This window comes from Pseudopipra pipra, chromosome 17 (genome assembly GCF_036250125.1).
Source record: "Pseudopipra pipra isolate bDixPip1 chromosome 17, bDixPip1.hap1, whole genome shotgun sequence".
Taxonomy (NCBI): Eukaryota; Metazoa; Chordata; class Aves; order Passeriformes; family Pipridae; genus Pseudopipra; species Pseudopipra pipra.
In genome coordinates, this window is record NC_087565.1 from 1,048,133 (window position 1) to 1,071,844 (window position 23,712).

The following is a 23,712-nucleotide window of genomic DNA, read 5'->3' on the forward strand; positions in this document are numbered from 1 at the left end:
GGGAGAAGAGGGCTTGGGAAGGGATGATGCTCTTTCCCCGCAGCTGACACGCAGCTTCTCTCCGAGGGGAGCGGGGAGCCCCGGGCGGGCGCCCCCGAGCTGACCCGCGCAGCACCCCGCGGGCAGGCCGCTCCCGGGAGGAAAAAGAGGGGAAAGAGGAGTTTTCCCTTCGCTTCAAGTAGCTGCTCTCCGTGGTTGCCCCTCTGTCAGCCCGGTGATGAACGGCGAGAGATCAAAGTCGATCCCGTGGATGCAATAGGCGAGCGAAGGGAAGGGGGTCACCCCTCGCTGAGGGGGCTCCCCCGGGGGGACAGGCAGCGGGGGACAGGCAGCGCTGCCCGCCCCGGTCCCCGCGGGGCTGCCTGGCCCCGGTGCCGATGCTGCCCAGCCGCAGGCCGTGCCGAGCACAAGTGCGGGTGGGTTTTGCCTCTCTCGGTGCGTTGAAGCCCCTCCAGGAGCCGCCTGCGCGGGCAGAGGAGCCAGCCCGACCCCGCGGCCCGGCCCCTGCTCCTCGCAGCGCCCGCCGAGCCCTGCCGGTCCCGATCCCACCGGCCCCGAGTCCCCCGGTGGGACGGGGTTGCGTTTTTCTTTCCTTTTAAAAGGAACAGATGAAAGGCCGGGACGGGGCCGGGCCAGCAGAGCCCCGACTGCCCGGGCCGTGCCGCGGGGCTGCCCCGCCGCTGACACCGTTCTGCGGTGGGAATCTGGAGGGCTTTTCTAAGGCCTGCTTTTCCTACTTTTGTTGTTGTTGTTGTTGTTGTTGTTGTTCAATTAGGCCTAGTGATTTATTCAATGCATGCATGAGGGGACATTAATATGCGGTGGCAGTTCCCACAAACAATATTCCTCTCAGACTTTCTGCAGCCATAGCATTTGCTGGCGAGGGGGGAGGCTATACAGGGAAAGCCAGGCTCTCCCAGCCTTTTCCTTTGCAAACTCCTGTCCCCCCTTGGCAGGGCAGCAGGGTACGAGCTTGTTCTCCGGGCCTGACTCATGCAGCCGGGGGGCAGGGACGGGCCCTGGCCCCTTCCAAACTCCCTCAGCCCAGTGGCTGGCCCAGCTGGCTCTGACAAGGCAGGGATGGGATTTAAGAGGGGATTTTGTTTTAAGTTGCTGTATTTGCTTTTAAATTATTTTTCCACACTCTGTCCTTAACCGGTTTGTTCTCCAAACACGCCTTACGCTGTCCCTGCAAGGACAGCTCACTGCTGCTGGGAAGGGCAGCAGGGCAGAGAGAACCTATTTTTTCTGTTTCTGTGGTACCTTGGATTTTGGTTTTAAGAGGGATTTAAAATTCAACACCGTTTTCACACTTCGGAGAGCAGCAGCGTCCAGACACGCCTCGACCCGGCTCTGGGAGTCCCTTTCCCGCACCCAGGCAAGGAGCGGGTGGTATTTTTAACCTCCTCCTGCTTCACTTTAGGGAGCTGTGCAGCTATTCTGCCTTGGGAGCAGCTGGTGCATGGTGCTGGGGCTACGAGGTGCTGAGCCCTGGAGGGTGGTGGAGGGAGATACGTCCCCTTCTCCACACGCACCTAAAGAGTCTTCGAAGCTGCCCGTTGCTCATGCTAAAAAAAAAAAAAAAAAAAGCAGCCGGAATAAATAAAGTGTGAGGACAGAGAGGAGGATGGACGGGAGGAAAGTGAATGGCCAGCACGGATCCCAAAGGAGCCGGGGAAAGGACAGACTTGTCCAAGTTCTCTCCTTTTCTAATGTAAAAAGGAAAAAAAAAAAAAAAGAGGGAAAGAAAAAATTCAAAAGAGGGGTGGCTGCCCTTAGCGCTTCCCCGCTCCCTCAGCCCGGGGAGGCTGAGGCCGGACACTCCCGCTCCCGGCGGGGGAAGCGGAGCCCGGGGGGGACACCCCGCCAGGGCCAGCGCGGGGGTCCCCCGGAGGGGCTGGGGGGATGCTCCCCCTGCCACGGGCGAGCTCCGAGCCGAGCAGAGGAGGGTGCGGGGCTGAGCGCTCCTTGCCCGCCGGCAGCAGCGTTCCCGAGTGGGCAAAGCGGCCCCGCGCCCCCCGCAAGCCCCGCGCCGGCAGCAGGGAGAGGACGGGGAGGGGGCCACAACTTTTCCTTTCTTTCCTTTTTTTTTTTTTTTTTCTTTTTCCCCCGGAACACGAGACGTCAGAGAAGCAGGTCCCTCCAAGAAATGCCATTTCAATGATTTTAATAAGCAAAATAGGAAACAATTTTAATAACCAAAAACAGAAACCAGTCTGAATAAAACTACAATAGACCAGGTTTTTAATATTTTTCATATCATAAGCAGGATTTGAAATTGATCCCTTCAGAACTTTACATGAAATAAAAACAATTTTTTTTCCGCTGCTGCAATGTTTTGATTTCAACACAGTTGAATCAGTAAAAACCAAAGATCGTTTTCTGATGCATGACTAATATCCACAATATTTAAAACTGCAAGCACCATGCTGTTCATTACAATCTTGTTATTACTGTTAATTTATAAACTAATACAAACTTAAAATGCATCCGGCCAGCAGTGCCAGCTATCCTAAAAGGAAACTAAAAAATAAGTTTTCATTTTGGTATTTTTGTCAGTGCAACGTAAATCCTTTTACTGACCTGCAGGAGGAAAAAAAAAAGTAATAAAAACACCCATAAGACTCCAAACTACTACTACTATAGAACTGCAAATAAATTTTGGCTAAAACTTTCACTCGCTGCATAGGGAAGCAGAAAAGCAGATTACAAATCATTGCAAAAGAATACACTCAAAAGTTGCAGTATGCCTTCTTTAAAAAAAGTTTTAGTTTTATGCACTTTCCCAGCCCACTCATCCACTGCTGCCATTGAGAAACCCAACTTCAGTGGCCACACGGAGCCCTCGCTGCTGTCACAACTTGACTCCTAACGAGGAGGGCTTGGGGTTATTTTTCCTCTTTATTTACCGAAAATCAAGGGGCAGTTGTTTTAGAAAAGGAACTGGTATCTCGTCCGTCCTTCGCTTCCTGAGTGTACAATCAGAAGGGAAACTATGGCCAAGCCTAACCACTCCAGGCTGGGAATTGTCCTGAAGGAAAGAGCTTCGCTGCCACTTTAAGGCATGGAGTAGGTTCTAGTGACCGATGAGGGGTTTTCCCTGTTAAGTTTAGGTTTGTCAATACCATTCAGGCGTTTTTGCTTCTGCCCCAACAAACAAAAACCAAAATGAAAACTAACAACAACAACAAAAAAAATACAACTTAAAAGTGCACCAGATATACAAAGTTGTTTTTTTTCTAATGCAAAATGCCCATAACTTTTTTTCCTTAAGTATCTCTTTAACACCAAACAAACCGTATAACCAGCCTGCTGAAATGTTATTTTGCTTTTTGTGTATTTTTTTTCCTGTGCGGTTTGAAGTAGCAGATATTTACAAGCTAACAACCATAAAAGAAAACAAGAGTAAAACCAACGAACAAAACTGCACAAGCAGTAAAAAGTTTGATAACTTGTGATGCTTTTCTTATTGATGAAACAAAACAACAGAAATCTATGATCAATGATCAACATGCTATAGTTAAACAAGAAAATGGTACAAAATAGAAATTATTACCATACATGTCCAGCATGCAGGATTAATATTTTTAATGCAGATTTTCGTATTTTTCTATATAATCAAGCAGGCAATAAAACTGATGAGTTTTTTTTCTTTCATTCTTTCTTTTTCTTAGATTGAATGTCCCATCTGAGTCCTGTAACTTATTTCTCAAAGCAGGCAATATATGAAGAGTTTGCATATATTGTCCTTTTTATTTATTCTCTTTTTCCAAGCAGGTAAATTGTGCATGAGATGGTGCTGTATATGTCCTCTCTCTTTCCAAGCAGGCAGTACGTTATAGATGGCTTGTTCATTGTCCTTTTTTATTGTTATTCTTTTAAAGTCCATCTCGCTCTGCAAGCAAGCGATCTATAAAACGCTTCACTTGTCCTTTTCTCCTTTGCCTCTGCCTCTGTCTCTGTCTCTAACTCGCACACGAAAGTCAAAAAGTTGCACTTTACCTCTCCCATCCCCACCCCCAGCCTACTTTTCCCACAGCTACTCTAGAAGACTGGATGCTGCAAAAAAAAAAAAAAAAATCAAGTCTCTATTTTTCTCTCCTTCTTTCTCTCTAGTCACGCAGACGGATGGATGGAGATGTCGGAGGAGGATGGGAGCAGGGGAAGGTGACAGGGGTCAGGTTTGGGGGTGGGGGGGTTGTTTGTTTTTTAATTATTTTTGTTAAGCACTCACATGAAGAACTCGGGGGAGGATGGGTTGTCACTGGTGGAGCCGGCCTCTCTGAAGCCATTGCTGGCAAGTTTCTCACACTTGAGCTTGTAGGCGTCTCTCTCTCTGGCCAGCCGGGTCACTTCTTGCTTGAGCTGTTCCACCTGCTGAATGAGCTGGGTCTTTTCGTTCTCCAGGTGGTGTTTCTGCTGGACACGTTTATACCGGCAGGACTGGGCATAGCCCCTGTTCTTCAAGGTCCTCCTCTTCTGCTTGAGGCGGATCACCTCGTCTTTGGTGAAGCCTCGGAGGTGCCTGTTGAGCTCCCTCACAGACATGGAGACCAGCTGGTCATCTGAGAACCGGTCCTCCACGCTGCTGGAGGGGGGATGCTGCTGGTGCGAGTTCTGGAGCTGCTGGGAGGAGCTGGAGGAGGTGGAGGGAGTGGGAGAGGCCTGGTGATGATGATGGTGGTGATGGTGAGGGTGCCCGCTGCCGGCCAGGTCTTCGTGAGTGACTGCGGGGTACTGGTGGTGGTGTTGGTGATGGTGGTGGTGGTGGTGGTGGTGGGCCCGGAAGCTCTCGAAGCCTTGAAGCTGCTGGGACACCTGGTGGGACCCGATGAGGGCTTCGACCGCGTCCTCTGGAGTGAGGTTCAGCGCCTCGGGGTTCATCTGCTGGTAGCTGTTGGCCATCCAGTACAGGTCCTCCAAGTGGGTCTTCTGCTCGGTGGGGCTGAAGCTGGGCGAGGAGGGCACGGAGCTGCAGGGGGTGCTGATGGGGGTGGAGGAGACGGAGCCGGCCGGCTGCAGGCGGGTGCAGTGCCTGCCCGAGCGGTCGTTCCTGCCCAGGGGCTCCTTCTTCACGTCAAACTTCATCAGGTCGAAGTCGTTGACGTACTCCATGGCCAGCGGACTAGTAGGCAGCTCGGCTCCGATGCTGAGCTCTCCTGCCATCGCTGTCTTGCGGGCACCTCTCCCGGCGGAGGGGGCTGGAGACCTCACCCCAGCGCGCAGCCTGGCACAGGGCTGGCTGCTCTCCCCTATTCCAAAGCAACTTTGGCTTTCAGCTCTCGCTTCCTTTCCTCAGCTCCCCCTCCACCGCCGCCTCCTTCTCCCGGCTTCTGGGGCTTCTTCGGTCCGGAGCAACAAAGCCAAGGACGAGCCGGCCCCCGGGGCCGCCTGGCTGGCTCCTGGCTCTCGGTGTCAGCGTTCGCCCCGCACCGCGGGCTGCGGCAGCTCCCGGCGCCCGGTCGCGAGGAGAAAGGAGCGGTAGCAGGAAGGGCAAAAGCAAAACAAAACAAAGATGCTGCCTTCGTGTCTGTGCAGGAAGAAGGTCGGTGCAAACGCCCAGCCCGCGCCCCCGGCCGGGTTTTGTAAGTCCGGAGCCCGCTCCCCGCGGCAGCCGAGCCCGGAGCCTGCCGCAACTTTCCAGCCCGAGCGGGCGCCGGGGCAGCGCTCGGGCTACCGGCGGCGGCGGGGCTCTGCACGGGAGTTTCGCTGGCTCTGGCAGCGCAGGGGAAGGGGAGGGAAGAGGGGGAGGAAGGAGGAGGGAAAAAAAAAAAAAAGAAAAAAAAAAAGGAGGAGAGAGGGGGGACGAGCTGAGAGGTCTCTGCTGTAGCTGCCGCCGCCAGCGCTCGTTGTGCAGCTGTGATCGCAGCGCAGCCCCCTTTGGCTTCTTATACGGCCGTGCCCGCCGAGAGCGCGGCGGGGGCCGGGGCCGGCGGCGGCCGCGCCAATGGCAGCGCGGCGGGGCCGGGCCGGGCCGGGCCGGGCCGGGCGGGGCGGGGCGGGGACGGGCCGTGACAGCTCCGCAGCGCCAGCTGAGCGGCCGCACCGCTCCCAGCCCCGCACCTCCGGGCGCTCCCCGGCTCCCCCCGCCCGCACCGCCGCCTCCTCTTTATCTGTTTCGCTATTTATTTATTTATTTGTTTGTCTCCCCCTCCCCCCCCTCCCATCATTTTCGGCCTCTGCAGCCCACAAAAGGATGAGGGCTCGGGGATATCCTGCCCGTCCCTTTGTTCTAAATATAACAAAAGTCCCCTTTTCGCCCGCTGCCGTCCCACAGCAAATGTCAAGGCAGCCAGCTTCCCCCCACGCCACGCACAAGCATCGCCCTCTCCAACTTTATATAAGCGTCCCCGACGCGAAGGCACCGCGGGAGAACCGGCCGCGAAGGCGCGGCGGGTCCGGGCGGGAGCGAGCGCTGGGCTGGGGAGGTGCCGAGGGGGATGCGCGGGGAGCCGGGAGCGAGGGAAGCACCGGCTCGGCAGGGCTGTCAGCGCTCCGTGTACAACCGGGGAAACCCTCCCGGTTACAGGAAGCAAATCTCTCCCTAAAGTAAAGCAGCGGCATTGACACAGACAATTGCAAATATTAGGGAGAGAAGGGAGAAAATATAATTACATTTCGGGACCGTGTTTGCTTTCTTCTGCTGTTCCCTGAGTGAGTGACTGCATGCAAAGGAGTACTCGCCTTGTAAGGTTTTTTAGTTTCTTCTTTTTTTTTTTTTTGGTCCCGTAACAGGATTTTTTTTTTTAACATTTTGTAACGATTAAGGGAGATTAGGGCTTCTTTTTACAGTTTTTACGCTCAAACAGACAGAAAGTGTGACCCCAAGTGGCCTTTTAGAGAATAACAACTACTTTTCACGGGGAAAAAAACCACACGGAAAAAGGGGCCGGGCGTGCGGGACCGGAGCGATGCTGGAGCGGGGCTGCCGCGGTCCCGGCCCGCCCGCGCCGCTCCGGAGCTGCGCCTCCGCCCCGGCACCTCGGCATCCCCCGTATTCCCATCACCAGCATTTATTTAGCCAAAAGCACCCAGAAAGTTCAGGATGTACCTGCTTTCCCGAAATTTGTGAGGAGGAAACTGCCTTTCTGGAGATGGGACAACGCTGCGGAGTCCCCCCCTCCCCGTCCCAACACTGCGGAGACCCCCGGTGTGGGTCCGTCCCCGCGGGACGCTCCGCCAGCCCCGCGGCGATACCCGCAGCCCAGACCCGCTTGTTCCTCTCATCCGCATCTCCTCGGAGCCGGCAGCAGCCGAGCAGGGGACCAGGGAGGCAGAAGTCGCGCGAAGTCCCCCCTTCCCCAAAAAAAGAAGTTCCAGCGGGTCCCTCTGGCTGCGGGCTGGAGGGAGGGGGTAGCAAGCAGGAAGGGGGATATCATCCCAATCCTCCTTTGCGGTACAGACGCGCCGGGACTTAATGTCGTGTGGCGGTGCCTCGTCTGAGTGTTTCCCCACGGCATTCGGAGGGGACAGAGCTCGCAGTCGGCAGCGGCTGTGCCGCTCCCCGCGCCCTGCGGTCCCGGCGGTGAGCGCTGTCCCCTCACCCCGGCCCCGGCCGGAGCGGGACAGCGCTGCCGGGAGCACTCAGACCTGTCTCCGCAGGTCGCCCTGCTCCGAACGCGTGTGCGGGAGGACACGAGTGGAAGGCACACGCAGCCCCTGCGCGCCCCCCGCACTCCGCATCCCCCACGGGCATCGCAGCCCGGCCGTGCGCGGGGCTCCGGGGCCGCGCGGCCACCGCGCTGCTGCTTTCCCGGCAGCCCCAGATTTGGGAAACCGCCGTCTGTTCGTTGTCACGAGCGGCTCGGAGGCACAGCGAGGCGGGGAGCCCCGGGGCCGGGCGGGGGGACCGGCCAGCCGGGCAGAGCGGAGCGGGGCAGGAGCTCGGCCGTCCCCGCTCGGCAGCTGCCGCCTCCCCGGGCCTGGGGGCTGTCGAGACCCCCGTGCGGGTCCGCTGGGGTTGTTATTTCGGAGGTCCTGGAAGCTGCTTGGGGAGCGCTTTATTTTTACCTGCACGTTAAACGTTCTCGTTGCCAGTGAGAGAAAGGGGACCCTGGCGAGAGCTTGGGAAGCCTGGATGCAGCCCTGCAAAATGTGCCATTAGATGGATAATACTTTTTCCTCTCATAATTACTGAGGTATATTCACAAGGTGGAGCTACTGAAAGGCGGAGGAAGCATTGATCTGATTATCTCCCTGTCCATACACACTCTGTCCCTTTCCCTAATCTTTTAAGCTGTGAATTACAGATTGGTTTTGAGCGTCCATCCTCATCCTCATAAAATTTCGGGACACTTTCTGGGTCCGTTTCTTTGCTCTTCCGTCCGTCGCTCCCGCTTCCAAAATACATCCCACAAAACTTGCGGCGTTAAGCGGCTGACTAAAATCGGAAACGCTTCGTGCCCCGAATCCCCATTTAAAGGCCAGTTTTGCTTTAAATTCAGCCACCAAAGGTTATTCTCCATGCGATTTATGTGTTAGGGGGGCTGCTCCTTCGTGAATTTTAAATTATGTATATATATATTTTATTTTTTTTTTAACAAGGATTGGGGAAGAAATGATGTCGTTGGAGCAGAAGAAGAGGATTCCTGGGCTGAAGAGCCCAGCGAGGCAGCTCAGAAGAGTTCCCCATCCGCGGGACTAAGCCGCGGTGCTGCGCGCAGGGGGAGGGAGCTCCGCGCATCCCGGCCCGCACCCTAAAATCCTCCGCGGGGCAAAGCGGCGGCTGAGGGCTCCTGCGGGGAGGATTCCCCGTCCCCTCCGCGCCCGCGGAGGAGGAAGAAGAGGCGCCCACCTGCCCGGCCCCGCAGCGCGGGGCGCAGCTCTCTTTCCTCCCTGCCGAGCCCTCCGGGCAGTTTTTTAATTGCGACCTTCTCCCCGCACCCGAAAGCCGATAACCGAGCGGGTTTAAATTTTTGTTTTATTTTCTATATTTTAAGATGCGGGGTTTGAAGGTTAGTTTCGAGGAAAGAATGACTTCTTCCCGCTCTCCCTCATCTCCCCCCCGCCTTTCGTAAACTCCCGACCAAAACCGGGGCGAGTTCAGAGAAAATGTTAATGTCATTTCAGACCAACTCCAGCCGGAGTGTCCGCCCGGGGCAGGGCAGTGGGGGTCCTGGAGCCACTGAAATTTGAAATCTCTCCCTTAAAACTGGAACATATAGATACCTATCCGTGTTCAGTCGGGTAGGGCTCTGCCTGAATCTCTAAGTGACATTTAGAAAAGGAATTCTGTTACGCTGGCATCCCAATCGCCAATTCTTAGAAACAGCAGGTCTAGGTAACTGATAAAAATTAAGAAGACTGCCAAATATGTGGTTTTCATGTTCGGTTCTCTGAGAAGAACTCCCCGGGTTTGGGAGCTGACTGTTACTTTCCTCTCCAAATTAGTTTTTTTTTACCTCATAACATCAGCGGGAGATGTCGACTGAAAAGGGAGTTTTATGAACCAACGTACACCCAAACCGAAATCACCCGGTGCTGGCAGCAGGCACTGACGGAGGAAAAGGGCATCACTTCCCTAATTCCTACGTCCTCTCACTTGATTTTTGATTTCCCAAACCGCAAGCAGACACCGTGCTGGTTGTCAGGATTTTTTCCCCTGTGTAAGCAGCGAGGGACCTGGTTAATCATCTATCGCAGATACATGTGCATGAGAAAGAAAAGTGTTGATGTTTGCTTGCTCGGGCTGATGGGAATGGCCCACGAATTTAGGATTAAATTACTACTGGTAATCATAAGGCTTTGTTTCCCCTCGCTCTCCCTTTTCTGCGGGGATTGTCAAAGTAAAGCGGGCAACATTCTTCGGACAAAGTCTGCACAGCAGCTTTGCAGTATAAAATCAGCTATTGGACCCTTCTGGGTTAACTGGGACCTCTTCAGGTTTTAGCCCGAACCAGTTAAGAGGGGGGCAAATCCCAGTAACTAACTTTAGACACGTTTTCACAGGTGGATCTGGGAGAAGGGAGAGGAGCCACACTTCAGAATGGTAGGTTTTTTGGGGGGTATTTTTCTTTGCCGAGGTTTTGCAGTGTGCAGCATTAAATCCCCGCTGAGGAGGGGCGGGGATCGGAGTGTGCGGGCGGCGGGTTTGGGGTTCGCTGGGTGGCGGGGGGCCCTTGGGGAGGGAGCGCAGCCGGGCGGGTGTAGCTGTGCGGGACAGGTGAAGGCACCGTGAGCCCCGCTGTGACACTGGGGAGGTGTCACTGCCCGCCGGGTTCCCCCCGAGCGATGCCCAGCTCCGCACCCCCCCGTCGGCCCTGGTATCCCCCCTTTAAACGCTGCAGCGCGACTTTGGGGGGGCGATGCAGACGGAAGGGGGAGCGATGACTCCTGATCGGGGGAGTCCCACCAGCGCACGTCGGGGCCATGCGCCGGCGAGGCTCCGCGTCCGTGCGAGGTTCGGAGGATGCAGGACCCCTGGGTCCCGTGGATATTATTTTCTTTCTGGAGGCGGGAGCGGCCCCCAGTGCCCCCCGCTGCCCAGGGTTAGCCCGGGACAGCTGCGCGGGCCCGGGGGCTGGAAGGGGGTTGCTGCCGAGCCTGGCTCCTGCCTTCTTGTGCAGGAAAAAAGAAGCACAGCCCCTCTACGGCACCCTCTGCAGTTGGCTCGGGGTCTCGCTGCGCTCCGGGGAGGGGAAGAGGGTGACTTCGAGACCAAATGGCATCATTTCGCTCCCTTCTACAATGTCCCACAACGGTGTCTTTGGCAGGGAAGCAAACAAAGAGCAGAAACATTCTCCTTCTAGTTATTTCTTTCAGCTTTTGCCCCATGGTACCATGAATGCATGGATCCAAACTTGTTTTCATGAGAATTTGCCCCTTTCTCACCATTTCCAAACTCTGCAGTCTCAGTCATAGCCTCCCTCTCCGATACATACTCTTGCTATTATTCCCCTTGCCATCACGGTAAAACTTATCTGTAGCAGAAACACCTGATCCAGAAGCACAAAATCCCCCCTTGGAGCCTTTCTAGGGTCAGCTTTCCTCCCATGCTTGGCTCAGTCCTGCTTCCCACTTGAACCGTGGCATGTTGAATTTATTATCTGAGCCCTTTTAGGAGCTTGTAGCTAATAAACAGCACCAAAACCTTCCTGAGTGATCAGGAGTAGCTTTTGGGGACTGAAGCAGCCAGCAGGAGCTGAAGGACTGTGATTGCTGCAGCCAGATCTTGCAATGCCATTTCGTGTCCTTCAAAGGCTTTTCAAACTCTTCAGAACTAGGACCACATCTTACCACAGGAAAAAATCTCTCCTGTTTATCAGCTTCTCCTATGAATTCAAAGGTACTGTGAAGATGTCTGGGTGTGAAAGGTGATCTTCCCAAGGGTTTTTAGTTTCCTTGGAAGGGCTATAGAAAAGGGATGTGTCAGGGAGGCAGGGAAGGTGTCCTGGAGCTCTACCTAATGTCACACAGTCATGAGCAGCCAGGAGATGTCCCAGGGAAGGTCAGCAGCCCTTTCTGGCCATAGTCCATTGCTTGTCTTTCCAAGGGGTTCAGCGGGAGACTTTCTCAGTGATCAGATCTTCAGTGGTCAGGAAGGAGAGAAGGAAAGTCTGGTCTCAGCTGTGCTTGAGGAAACCCAGGACCATGGAGGCATCTTTTCAGGAAGACAACGTTGTTGTCAGTGCCCGTGACAGCAGAAGGGCTGCTCCCAGCAGGGCTGGGCACATCCCTGGGCCCTTGCAGGATCCAGGGGTTGTTGTTACAGCCCAGGAGTCCACAGACACGCTCCAACGCCCACTGGGACCTGTATCCTTTCATTCAGACTGATTTGTAATTCCTTTTCATTGCACAAAGTCCTGGATCAAAAAAACTGCTTATATAGAGAAAATGTTTGGAATTCCCTTTCCAGCATTTGCTGCATAAGGATTTAAATATAATCATAAAGCCTGTACTATATATTCTTCTTGCTCTTTCCACCTTTAGTCCCCATTAGGGATTTGGTTCTGTTGCTGTTTTGACAGCCCCTGTATATATGTGTTTGTGGTTGTTCCATACTGTTTCCTGATTTAATATCAGTGTGGTTACAGGAGAAGGATGCACCGTTAGCATTTTTTGCTCAAAGTATTTTTCAAGCTCCTTTTTGATGTACTGGTCAGGTCTGCAGCTTCTGTGCTCGTGTTGATCAGAAGAGGAAGGATCAGGTTTATTGTGCCCTTTGGGAATGAAGCTCTCTGTTCACCTGAGGAATTCAGCTCTCTGCCTTCGCCAGCCCCTCCATAGAGATCCAGGTGCAGAAGACAAGTGAGGAAATATTTCATAGGAGCCCGTTATGCAGTGCAATTAAAGTCCTTTTGTGCATTTCTGAGAAGTAAAGATGAGCCAAACTGGAAATGAGGAGGCTTCTACAAGCCTCCACCTTCCTCCCCAAATATTTTTAAGTCCTAAACATGAGAAGGGAAAACAAAACAGACAAAGAAAGGGAATAATTCTGGTGAAATGCTTCTCTTTGCTCTCTCCATTAGTCTGAGGAACAGTTATTCAGCTGTTACCCAGACAGGGAAAAAAAAAAAGGTTCCTGATCTTTATTTCTTTTACATGTAAACAGATCCACAGCCTCAAATAGCCCCAGACCAGATGATTTAAAATCAGACTCAGAGTGTAAATTACACTTCGTTTACCCAAACAAGATATTTGGCTCATAGTGCAACTTGTCATTTTATCTTTAGGAAATAAAACTGTGTTTTAGCATCTGTGCCTGTGTGGCTGCTGCATATCCTGAACACCTACCAGCTTAAACCTCAGTAGCCCTCCAGTCCCTAGGAAAGCTGGAGATGGTTCCCATCACTGGCCACCACCAGGATCCTGCAGAGAGTCCGAGGGAAGCAGGTCTGACATGGCTGGGCCAGGACACAGGGAAGGCTCCCAGAGCTGATTTCTGTCCCTGGGACAAGCTGCAGTTGCTCTGTAACTATTCCTTTGCTTCCAGAGCTTCTCTGCAGAACGGTTGGATTAGTTTGTGTGGGAGAGCTGACAGCACAGTGGTGCTCCAAGCTCTCACCCCCTGTCTCCCAGGCTGAATGTTTTCCAGGCAGATCAGCCAGTTCTGTGGGATCATTCTGAGATCCCATCAACAGTGACTGTGTCTCCTCGGCTGGGGGGAGGGATCTCAGGAAAATCAAGGAGAGGGGCAGTGTGAGTTGAGCAGAGGCTGCTGTGGGGATGGAAGGTGCTCAGGGAAGCACCTTCCATCTTTGTGCCTATTCTAATGGAAATGCTCTGGGCACTTCAGGTGTGCTGTACCAAGGAAGATCATTTTCCTCTGCTGGGATCAATTCCTCATATGTTAGTGGAGGCAGAAACACACACCAGAATTTGCAGCCTACACTCTGTAAGGTATAAAAGAAACAGCTCCTGCAGCAATCAGTAAATGCCCGTGCCTCAGCAGTTTCTGTTATCTCCCTTTGGCTAAACTGTAACACAGGTATTCGTTATGTTTTTAAAATACATATATTAATACCCACCGTGGCTGAAAATTTAGGAACAAAAATCTCCAAGTGCTGTGAACTAATGTCCATGCACACAATTAACCACCACTTTATACATTTTCTGAGCATTGTGATAAAAGCACGTTTGAGTCTCCTGGACAGTTTTCTCTAAGATTCTCCAGGCTTTCAGTGTGAGTGCCCTATTTATCTTCAACATTAACTCTGTACTTGCAGGGGTTTTAATCAATGTATTTCATCCTTCACACATCCAGATAAAGAGCTTCACCCCTCAAAGCTGTGATTGCACCTCAGCAACCTCTCTCTTGGCAATGTATGCGTGGTTTCTGTTTTGTGTTGTTTTTCTGGCTTGGATTAGCACATGTTTCAAACCTCTAATGTACTTCTTTAATAACTGATTTCTAAAAAGAAGGAGAAGATAGAGAATTTCATCCAAGAATTCCCAGCTGGAGACATCTGTTCAGCAGCAAGTCACCTGATGAACAGCTCTAGCCAGCCAAGTGTGAGTTATTTTTATTGGTTCAATGTTTTAAAAATAGATTCTTTAATTCTTATTTTAATTGATACCTGTCTAGACATTTCAGTGGATTCCTACAGTGATCTTCATGGACTTGGATTTATTTCTCCTGAAGGATGAGTGCAGCCCAAACTGAGTGATCCGGTCCAAAACCCAGCTGACCGGCTGAAACCAGTAGGAACCAGTTAAATGCTCGAAACGAGGGTTTCCACTAGGGTAATCAAGTTTCCCAAGAGGTGATGGATTTGATGTATAGCCTGTCATGATGAGTTGCAGGCACTCAGCACCTCTGAAAATCAGGCCAGAGCAGCTTTCAGCAAATGTGAGGAGACGGGGTGTGCGCGCGTGCGAGCCCCGCACAGGACACGTGTCCTCCTTCATCTCCAGGGCAGCTTGAGCTGTTCTGCTTTGAATCACATGATTTGTCGTGTTATTTGGCAGCTGTTAAGCTTAGGTGAGCCTGTAGGATCCTGTCGATGCACACTCAGGCCTAATCCTCTCTCAGTGTGTTGGTCCCTGCTGCTCCCCGGCTCCTCTGGGAAAGGGTCGGTCCCACTGCTCCTCTTGCCCTGCTCCCTGGAGGGCTGAGCGTCCTCCTGGCCATTCCTCCCCACCACCCAGCATCCCAAAGGGGTTTTCCAGATGAGAGGGCTGATGTTCTGTTCAGTTTTCCACTTCTGTTCTCTGTGTTGTGCCTGGGAAGACTTTTGATGTCCATAGGCTTTGCCTCGATTCAAGTCTTGGTTGGAGCAGGACACCGGTTTGACATGGGGAGGGTGATGACAGGGAAAGAGGGTTAGAAGGGTAAAAAGGCACAAAGTGGATGAAGACAGGAATGTGGGACTGCACAGTGTGCAGGATGTTGTATCACCTTCTGCCTTCCACCCATGCAGGAAGCTCTCAGGAGCCTGTGAGCAGCCCCTACCTGACTTCATTTGCCATTCACTGGCCCAAGCTACTCACTCTTCCTGTGCTGGGAAACACTGGGGCTCTGAACTCTTCTCCACACCCCAGCATGTGGCATTCAGTGGGGGGAGATCACCAAGAGCCACTGCTTGCCTGCACTATGGGTACCTGAAGGGAAGCTGTGCAGGGATCCCCCTCTCCCGTGAACCCCTGGAAGGGCTGCAGTCTCCCCAGGACAGTTTAGGAAGGGGAGTAGCAATGCAGCCCCCCAGTCCTTTCCACACTTCACCCTGAGGAGTTATTTGCTGTTTCAGGCATCACAGGCAGAGAACACACCAATACCTTCCCTTTTTTCTTCCCTTTGGAACTTGAATTAATAATTTTATATCTTTCAAATGAAAAAGAGGGTTTTCTCACTTGAGAAAAGTGAAGAAATTTTTCCTGAAAGCTGTATTTTAATTGACCCAGGCTTAGGATCGGGAGGCTGAGGGAAGAATTGCTGTCATGGAATGAACTTCATGAAAGAAAGCAAATCTCCACCCTGTTTAAACATGGGGAAAACATCACAGAGGCATCCTGCTGCACCAAATAGTAAACATGTCCATGTATTATATCACTTATGGCTTCCTTAAGAGTTTTATGATGCTGTTCTCAATTACTGTGTTTGCATTTATAATTAGAGTGCAGAACACATTGTGGAGGCAAATTACAGAGCTAACTTGTCCTTTCAAAATAACCCATTTGCTCAGTGTGCTCCCAGAAGCGTCTCTTTATTCCAGGGACTCCAGTGAAGGAGGAACCTCCTGCTCAGGGGGTTGGAACACACACCTGCTGCAGGGAAGGGAGAGCACAAACACAGTGTTGCCCCAGGGTTTTGCTGTGCTTAGGCCTGACCTTCAAACCACTGAAACTCCTGTTGGTTTCTATAAGACCAGTCCTGCACAAGTTTGAGCAACTGATGGAACTGGGGGTGTGTGGGAGAAGAATCAGGTTTTTTTTGCTCTGCCACTAATGTCCTCTCTGGCCTTTGTCGTGTCACTTGGCCTCTTTAACTGGCTAAAAATCTCCTGTGGAAGAGCTGGGATATTACTGTTCCTAAATCAAGGTATGCAGGGGTGCTGGTTGTCCTCCAGCACCTTGTTCTTTTGCAGGAAGGGGAATTCTGAAAGCAGCTCTTTGGAGCTGATGCTCCGTGTGCATCCAGCCTTTTCCCTGCACTCCCCTTGACCAGGGGCTCACTCTCTGTTTAGGAACAAGGATGACACACTGCTTGGGGCCAGGTTGCCCCAAATGCTCCCCCGAGTGTGCCCGGGAGGAACCCAGAGCTGGGCTCTGCTCGGGGGCTTTGCTCTTTGCTGAGCAGCTCCTGAGCAGCTCCCTGATGTTTTCCCCTGACTGTGGAGCATCAGCAGCAGAGATCTGATCTTCCTTTTAGGCAGGTCGATTCTGGATTCAGCAGACTGGAGTCCAGGCCAGCTGTGCACTTTGCCTTTGAATTCAGTAGGGAAAAAACTGTATCCAAGTCTGAACTTGGACATGATAATGCTCTGCTTAAAGTGAAAAGGAAGCAAAGTCTCCAGTAGTTACTGCAGTGCTGTGTTTGCAAAGAGTCTTTTCATTTGGGGTTTTCTTTTGTTTTGGCTTGGTGTTTGTGTTTTGGGGTTTTTTTGCAAAACCTGCACTAAGCCAGAGGACTTGACTTTTAATGGGTTTATTTGCAAATGCAAGTAATATTTTCCTCTCCTGTCCCTGAGCTGGCAGGGCACAGGAAAGTGTCCTGCAGCACGTAGCTCTCCCATGAGCATATCCTCCCCACTCCTGGCCATGAGGAGTTACTTGGCTTTGCTCTCCAGCCAAGGTCTGGGAAAAGTTCAAGCTCAGTGGCTGAACCCTACCAAGCACATTGGCCACCAGTGTCCTCTGCCTGTGTGCCAAGGCTTCATGAAACCAGGCTAAAATTGAATAAAAGACATGTAAAAAGGCTGTGTTCTCCCAGGGTGGCCACACTTGGAGAAATAAAAAACCCAAAGAAACCTGAAAACATTGCACTATGAGATTATTACAAGCTCTCTTTTCCTTTCCTTTTCTTCATTTTCCTACTATGAAGAAATTTGTCCAGCTTTTACTCCCACACAGGTAACCCCCCATTTAATTTCTAATGCAGCTGAGTTAGAAGTTCACCACAACACTGGCTCTCCTTTTGCCACTGCTCAGTTATTAATTCCATTCTTGGGATCCCTTTCATGGGTCAGGAAAGCTGTTTCCTTGGCCCCAACTTTCTGTCAGATGCTTGTTCCTTCTGAGCAAAGGTTAGGTCACCTGATGATTCATGGAAAAAACTGGTTTTATGACTTTCCCTGGGTATGGGAGAGTTTCCTCAAAGAAAGGAGCTGCAGCACATGGCATGACCATCCCAAAAAGAAGGACTGACAAGGAGGTTTGGTTAGGGGTTGAGCTTAGTGTCTACTATCAAATTTGTTGTTTAATGGCATAAAATCCAAGAAAGTGCCAAGAGGAATGAGTCTGAACTGTATGATTTGTGTGATTATTTGAGAAGTGGTTTGAGAAGGACATTTACTGCATTTGATATGACAGAAAAAATTCCACTGTGGTGTTTTGTGGGGCCAGATTCACTCCAGTTTCCATAACTGTGTGTTTAAAACATGGCCCAGGTTCACAGAGCAATGTCAAAACACGTTTGCAAGGCTGACCAGGGGATGGAATCCAGCTGCAAAAAGGAGCAAGCTCAGTTTTGCTGGGGGAACAAAAAAGAGAAGGGCCTTTGTCAGCCAGGGGATCAAATCTGTGGAACACCTCCTGTTGTTTGGGTAGCTGGGATTTAAAATATGTCATCACCCTGTCTTTGTTGCCAGTCATGCTCTTTGCTTTGCTGCAGCAAAGCTTTGCTGCTCTGCCCCAGCAGCTTCCCTGCTGATTCCAACCCGAGGAGCCCTGGCTCCAGCACCTCACTCCCAGGGAACCACCAGCATCCCAATGCCAGCAGGGACAAACCCAGGGAGATGGGCACCAAGAAATGAGAAGGTGTGAGGTGCAATGTGATGCTGTTTGATTTCCTGCACCATCGGTGGTTTTCTAAAAATTTCAGCTTTCTGTGGTTTTCATTTTTGGCAAAAGTCTGATGGAAGTAGGAAAACACCATCTAACACAGGGAAGACTTTTTTTAATAAAAGTCCATCAAAGTGAGAGAAATTTACCTGCCTTATGAAATTGCATCAATATTTCAAGAAACAGCACAGAGGAAAATTTATATTCATGTAAGATGTCACAATGGGATTTTGCAGCACCTACAGTGGAGTCCCGTGTGTTCTGACAGTGTTCATGACAAGAGCAGAAGATAAGCATGTAAAAAAAAATAAATTAAAAGCTCTTTACTTGATGGTATCCTTGTAGTTTGTGCTATTTTGAACCTGTCAACTGTTTAAGTAACAGCTTGTCAGTGATTGTGGCCCGGCCGAATACGAGACCTGGTAGTTTGGCTGCAAATTGTCAAGGGCTGAGTGATCTCCTGGGTTGTGATTTATGACTCCATGAACAATGACAAGCGAGAAGAAAAGGCTCTGGCAATTTCGGAAGCAGTTGTGGAAACAATTAGATCACTTTTTTATTAGGTCATTTATACAATTCTTCCTTTTAAAAATTAGATCCTCGATGAGTGCATTTTTCACGCACTCAGATGCTTTGTCCTGTCTTTCAGTCGAGGGAAAGTCCTGGGCTTTCCTTTGGAAACACTGCTGTGCCATGTCTTTGACTTCCCAGGGATGCACAGGACTGTCCTGAGCTCACCCACGAGCCCTGGCCCATCTGCACTTGGAGCCCTTTGTGCAGATTAATTCCTGCAGGAATTGCACTGCTTTCTGGACTGTTCTTTCACTGCTGGTTGCTCACATCCTTCTGCTGACCTGCCCTTTGTCTCCTCCTCAGCTGCTGGGAAGCTTCTAGAACATCTCACTGGAACAGGCAAATAATACTGATCATGAAAACCTGGACCAGAATTTTCAGAAGTGCTGCACCTTGGGCTTCTTTTGTCCCTTTAGGGCTCTTTCACCACTCTTCTTTCCAACAGCAGAATTACTTAGTTGTCATTATATTTCCACTACTAATTTCTCCAGCAGTGGTGTTCCCAAGGAGCTGAACAGTACCAGCTCTCATCTTTTTCTAAGGAGCCATTGGCATTTCTGTAGAGTTGCCCAGTGTCCTGCTGTCCACCCCCTGAGCTTGGGTCCAGATCTCAGAGTTTGCTGGTGGGCTAATGAGAGACAGGTAATATCTCTGAAAAGGCTGTTTAACCATATTCTCACCCCAATCTTCTTTGCTTTCTTGGAAGTTGTCAGTCAGTGTCTCGTGTAGTTCTGCCACAATTATACAGTCACATCATCCTTGTTTCTGAATTCTTTTACGGGGAAACTTCCTCCAAAAGTGGCCAAAGCCACTTGGCACCCCAGATGCTCCCCAGAAGCCAAGGGAGCCCAGCACAGATTCAGGCTCCTGGGATGGATCTTGAGGTATTTTGCACCCTGGCTAAATCCACTATAATGGGGATTTCTGCTATGAAAAACAATTAAATATGAACCTGGAAAATTAGTTCTTGCTGTAGAGGTCCCATTTCCCTTATTCCCCTTTTTTTAAAAGGGAGAGAGACCTTGGTATTTTCCCAGAACTGTGTATTGAGGGATAGGGAGGAAAGCTGTGCTCTGCCATATTGTGTATCCCAATGAGAATGAAACTTAATCTCATCTTCGAGTTTTATCATTCCCTTGCAAAACCCCCTTCTGTTGTGCTATGGACCAGCAAAAATCCTATTTATTGCCATTAAAAAGGCAACTGAGGTGCCCACTATTTTATTATTATTTTTTTAGCATTTGTACAGAACTCAGCAAATAAAAACAGGTCCCAGATAAAAGGTGTGTCCTTTCTAGTAAAGCACAAAAAAATCTTAATCTTTGGTCCAGAAGCAGTAGATTGCCACAAATAGTCGGCAGCTAAAATCATTAATCTTTGCTGCTTGCCCAACTGGTACTAGTAGTAAAGAAGATAATACACTAGCAGAATCAGTGACCCACTACAAATTGGTCCTGAAAGGTCCACCAGCCTAAATAGACTTTTGCTGATCCAACACTTGTTAGGAATCCCAACAAAGAGACTATTGGCTCATCTGATGAGCCGCTCACTATTGGGCCTTTTGCAATGGCTGGTGATGGATGACCATACCCTCTTTGAGGGGGAAGATGCAGCTCCTGGTATGGGGCCTTTTCTCATCTTAAATTTGTACTCAATAAATCACAGGTGCAGAAGAGACAGCATCAGTTTCATTACACCTACATGCTCCAGTATCAATCATGCCAACACGAGGGGCTGCGTGCAGTTCATTTCGGGAGCTCGCTCTGCTCCGAGACCATTTCCATTCCGTTGTGCTTTAGCATTCCTAAAGTGTGGAGCCTCTGCAGCCAAACACCGGGGGAGAAGGGTGGGATGCACGGTAACTGTGCTCTTGCTTAGCTCACACACTTCCGTTCCCCAACCCCTGCTTTTGTTTAAGGCAAAGAGGTAAATAGTTTGGGAAACAGTATCCCAGATTGTGTGGTCAGCACACACCTCTTTAGCTCTTTACCTTCTTTCTTCATTTGCTGCTTAGCACACACCTTTAGTCAGAGCTGCAGCAGCTGCCCTGGAGTAGTCCCCTTTCTGTGATTATAATATCATTCTCTAACCTGGTTTATGATATTTTTTTAGATGGTGCTATAATCCCATACTTACCCTTACCTCAGCCTAATTGTAATAAAGAAACTGTTTCAGGGAGCTTCTTCAGTGTTTTCTCATTAAAAAGAGTTTCTGCTGTGTCCTCTCTGCCTGGTAAATACCCTGGGACCTTTGCAAGGTATGCCCATTAGGATTCACAATTTATGAATCTATTGCAGAGCTCCCACATTGTTATGTTAATTCCAATGTCAGATGATAAAATACACTTAAAAGGAGGCTTTAGAGCTCTCAGACTTGATATTTAATGTACATAATCAAATAGTTTCATGGCATTAAATGCATGTCTAACACTCACTGTAAAAACCATGAACTATGTTTTTCAAGTATGATAAAAGGCAATAGATTATTATTCCCCCTGTGTGTCCAAAATCCACTTTGCCATCTTTATACAGGGAGAGTAATTTCTTAGTGACCAATTATACTCTGATTTGCATAGGAACAACTATGTTTCATGCAATTAAGTTATCACAAAGTCCTGTCATTCTGTTAATCTTTAACTCAACGAAAAGCCATGTCAGCAGAGCACCAACACAGAAAAGATGGGTGTTCAAAGGAACTGCAATAGGAGCACATTCAGGACTGTCAGACAGAACAAGCTTTTCAAAAGGACACTTCCATTCAGTTTAAACCTACAAGGGTGTTGGGCTGACACCTCCATTTATTTGCTGTAGGGCTATAAGGAGAGAAAAAGAGAGACTTTCAGTCTTATTAAAGCAGTATTTGGAATACAAAAAAAAAAAAAAAGGGATTCTTTTCCTCTGCTCCTTTTACTCCATCTCAGCAGCAGATCATAAAGCAGCGACAGCATTTATGTAAGACAAGGAAGTATTGGCTCTAATGTGCATCTGAAAGACTTGATTTTCTGTGAACCAGCCACCAAATCCTAGATTCTTTTTTATTTACAATTAGCAGGGAGACAAAAATGGAGTGTATTTTAAAAGTGTAGTAAATAGCATCTCCCTGCCATCTCTTTTCGTGGATGTCAGGCCGTGAGCTGAGGGCACCAGAACGGTTCAGGGATTTTTTGGGTCAGATATGTACTGCAGGTTCAGTTCTACAGGATAAAAATGGTGATTGAACTTTGAGAGGACATTTGAGGACAGAACATGATTATGTTTGTAACAGATTCTTAACCAGCATTAGGCCATCAAAGCCAGTAGAGAGAGCCCAGCTGCACCTCTGACCCCACCTCCTCTCCAGTACTGGGCAGTGTGGTATTTGAAGACATGAACATCACAGGTAAAAGTTTTTAGGTTGGTTTTTCTGCATGATTCCCAAAAATCCCACAATTGCAGCCCAAGCAGGCTCTTCCTGCTAACATTTTCATCATTGTCACTGAAATCTGCCACTTGTCAACTTGTTTTTGTTTCAGGGACCTTTATTTCTGTGAACATATATTATATGTTATTATATATATTATCTCATATTCATTCTCATCAATATATTATATATATTATCTCATATTCATTGCACCTGGTCAATTTGCAGAAAATGTTTCTCTTTCGGGGTTGTCTCTATATTTTTATATTTTTCACTTTTCATCTCAATTAAAAATAAACCACGCTGTGAGTCACCTTTTTAGTTCTTTTATCATGCCACCAACTCCATGCATTTTTTCACCTGTATACTAACAAAAAGATCTTTTTAATATACATATAAATATATATATACCTCAGTAGCTGTTTTTTAGGGCTACTGCCCAAAGAAAGTTTTCTTGCCTTTCATTTGCACTGTGCTGCAAAACCGAGTTTTTACTCCAAAGAAACTCTAAAGAACTCTTTGTTATCTTCTTTTTGGCCTTAATCTATAATGAATATTAGTAGCACTTGTAAGGTGAGATACAAATTAAAAGTTTTAAAACACATCTTGTATGCTTTCAAAGGTTGCATGCTGGGTAACATTTCTGCCAGTGCCAAAGGGCCAGACTTGGTAGTGCAATTTTAGAAGTGACTTTGACTCCACTTTTTCAAGGTGTCTAAAGCTTTGCAAAAGTACAAATAGGTATTTTATGTCAGGTTCAAAAGCACCTTCATCATCACCAATGGAAAATAAAATTGAGGTGCTTTTGCAAATTGTATCAGAAACGTGTTTGCACAGTTACCGTTTCTAAGTTATTTCCAAAAAATGGCATTTTGTCATTCAGGTGTCTTTGGGAAGTGTGTCCAATGTGCCCATTGAGATATCACAGGTCTTTAGCCAGAGGTGAAGTCCAGGTGGTAGATTTTGTGTGGAAAACCAAAAACACTGCTCAAATACAGTAGAACTTTGCTCCTGGCAGAGTCAGGGACCCAACTGCCGCTGATGCTCAGTGGTGCCACTCTGCTGGGGCCCGTGGAAGATGGCACAGCCCTGCTCCCGTGCCCCTGACCCCCAACAACCCCCCGGCAGCAGGAAACTCTGCCGGGGAAAGCGGCGCGTGCACAGCACTGGCGAGATGTCAACTGCTCTGGCAGGGGAAGGCTCTAACGCAGTCCAGATCACTCCTGGTGAAAAGTTCAGGCCCCAGGGGACCTCCTGCACAGCACCAGGCTGCACCTCAGCCTTTCCAGATGGAGCTCTCTGAGTCTCATGGGCTGCGGTGCCCGGAGGCAGCAGCACACACATGTGCACACGTGTGGGGACACAGGAGGGCACACATGTGCCACATGTCTGTGTTCACATCTGCCACCCTGAAATAACCCCCAGAAGACTCCTTAACCCTCAAAACATGCAATGCATGGCTCCTGGTTCAGTCCCCAGCCAGAGGTGCCCAGTGAACCTGCCAGCGAGCGAGGGAAGCGCTCGTGTTTTTGACAACGTGTGTGGGGAATTAGTGGCACTAATTACACCCCTCTGGGTATCAGACATGGGACTGTTAAAGAACACGTGCAAGAAAGTGATGGTTTTGGGAGGCCAGCTTAAAGCACCTGAGGGTAACCTTGAAAAACACTGCTCCTGAGTGGTTAAGAAAGTTTGTCATGACTGGGAAGGGTTTTGCTTCTGTTGGTCAGGAGGCAAAAAGCTGGATTAAAGGGCTGACTGCTGAAGTACAGTCTGAATCCATTCCCCACGGAGAACAGCGGG

The 23,712-nt window shown here is 49.8% G+C and overlaps 1 protein-coding gene and 1 long non-coding RNA gene across 2 annotated transcripts in view; one reads left to right on the forward strand and one right to left on the reverse strand.

Moving 5' to 3' along the window:
* Positions 1-2,227: 2,227 nt before the first annotated feature.
* Positions 2,228-5,869, reverse strand: MAFB (MAF bZIP transcription factor B). Its single transcript, XM_064673601.1, has one exon. The coding sequence runs from the start codon at positions 5,164-5,166 to the stop codon at positions 4,231-4,233; it is 936 nt and encodes a 311-aa protein (XP_064529671.1). The 5' UTR covers positions 5,167-5,869; the 3' UTR covers positions 2,228-4,230.
* Positions 5,870-10,179: 4,310 nt separating this feature from the next.
* LOC135423411 (uncharacterized) overlaps positions 10,180-23,712 on the forward strand; it is a 31,330-nt gene continuing 17,797 nt past the window's right edge. The window contains exons 1-2 of the long non-coding RNA XR_010434814.1: positions 10,180-11,751; positions 13,858-13,950. This is a non-coding gene — a long non-coding RNA (uncharacterized LOC135423411). The remainder of the gene's footprint in view (positions 11,752-13,857; positions 13,951-23,712) is intronic.

Excerpts from the sequence above, each read along its gene's own strand:
- MAFB (XM_064673601.1), bottom strand. The coding sequence starts at position 5,166 with ATGGCAGGAGAGCTCAGCATCGGAGCCGAGCTGCCTACTAGTCCGCTG.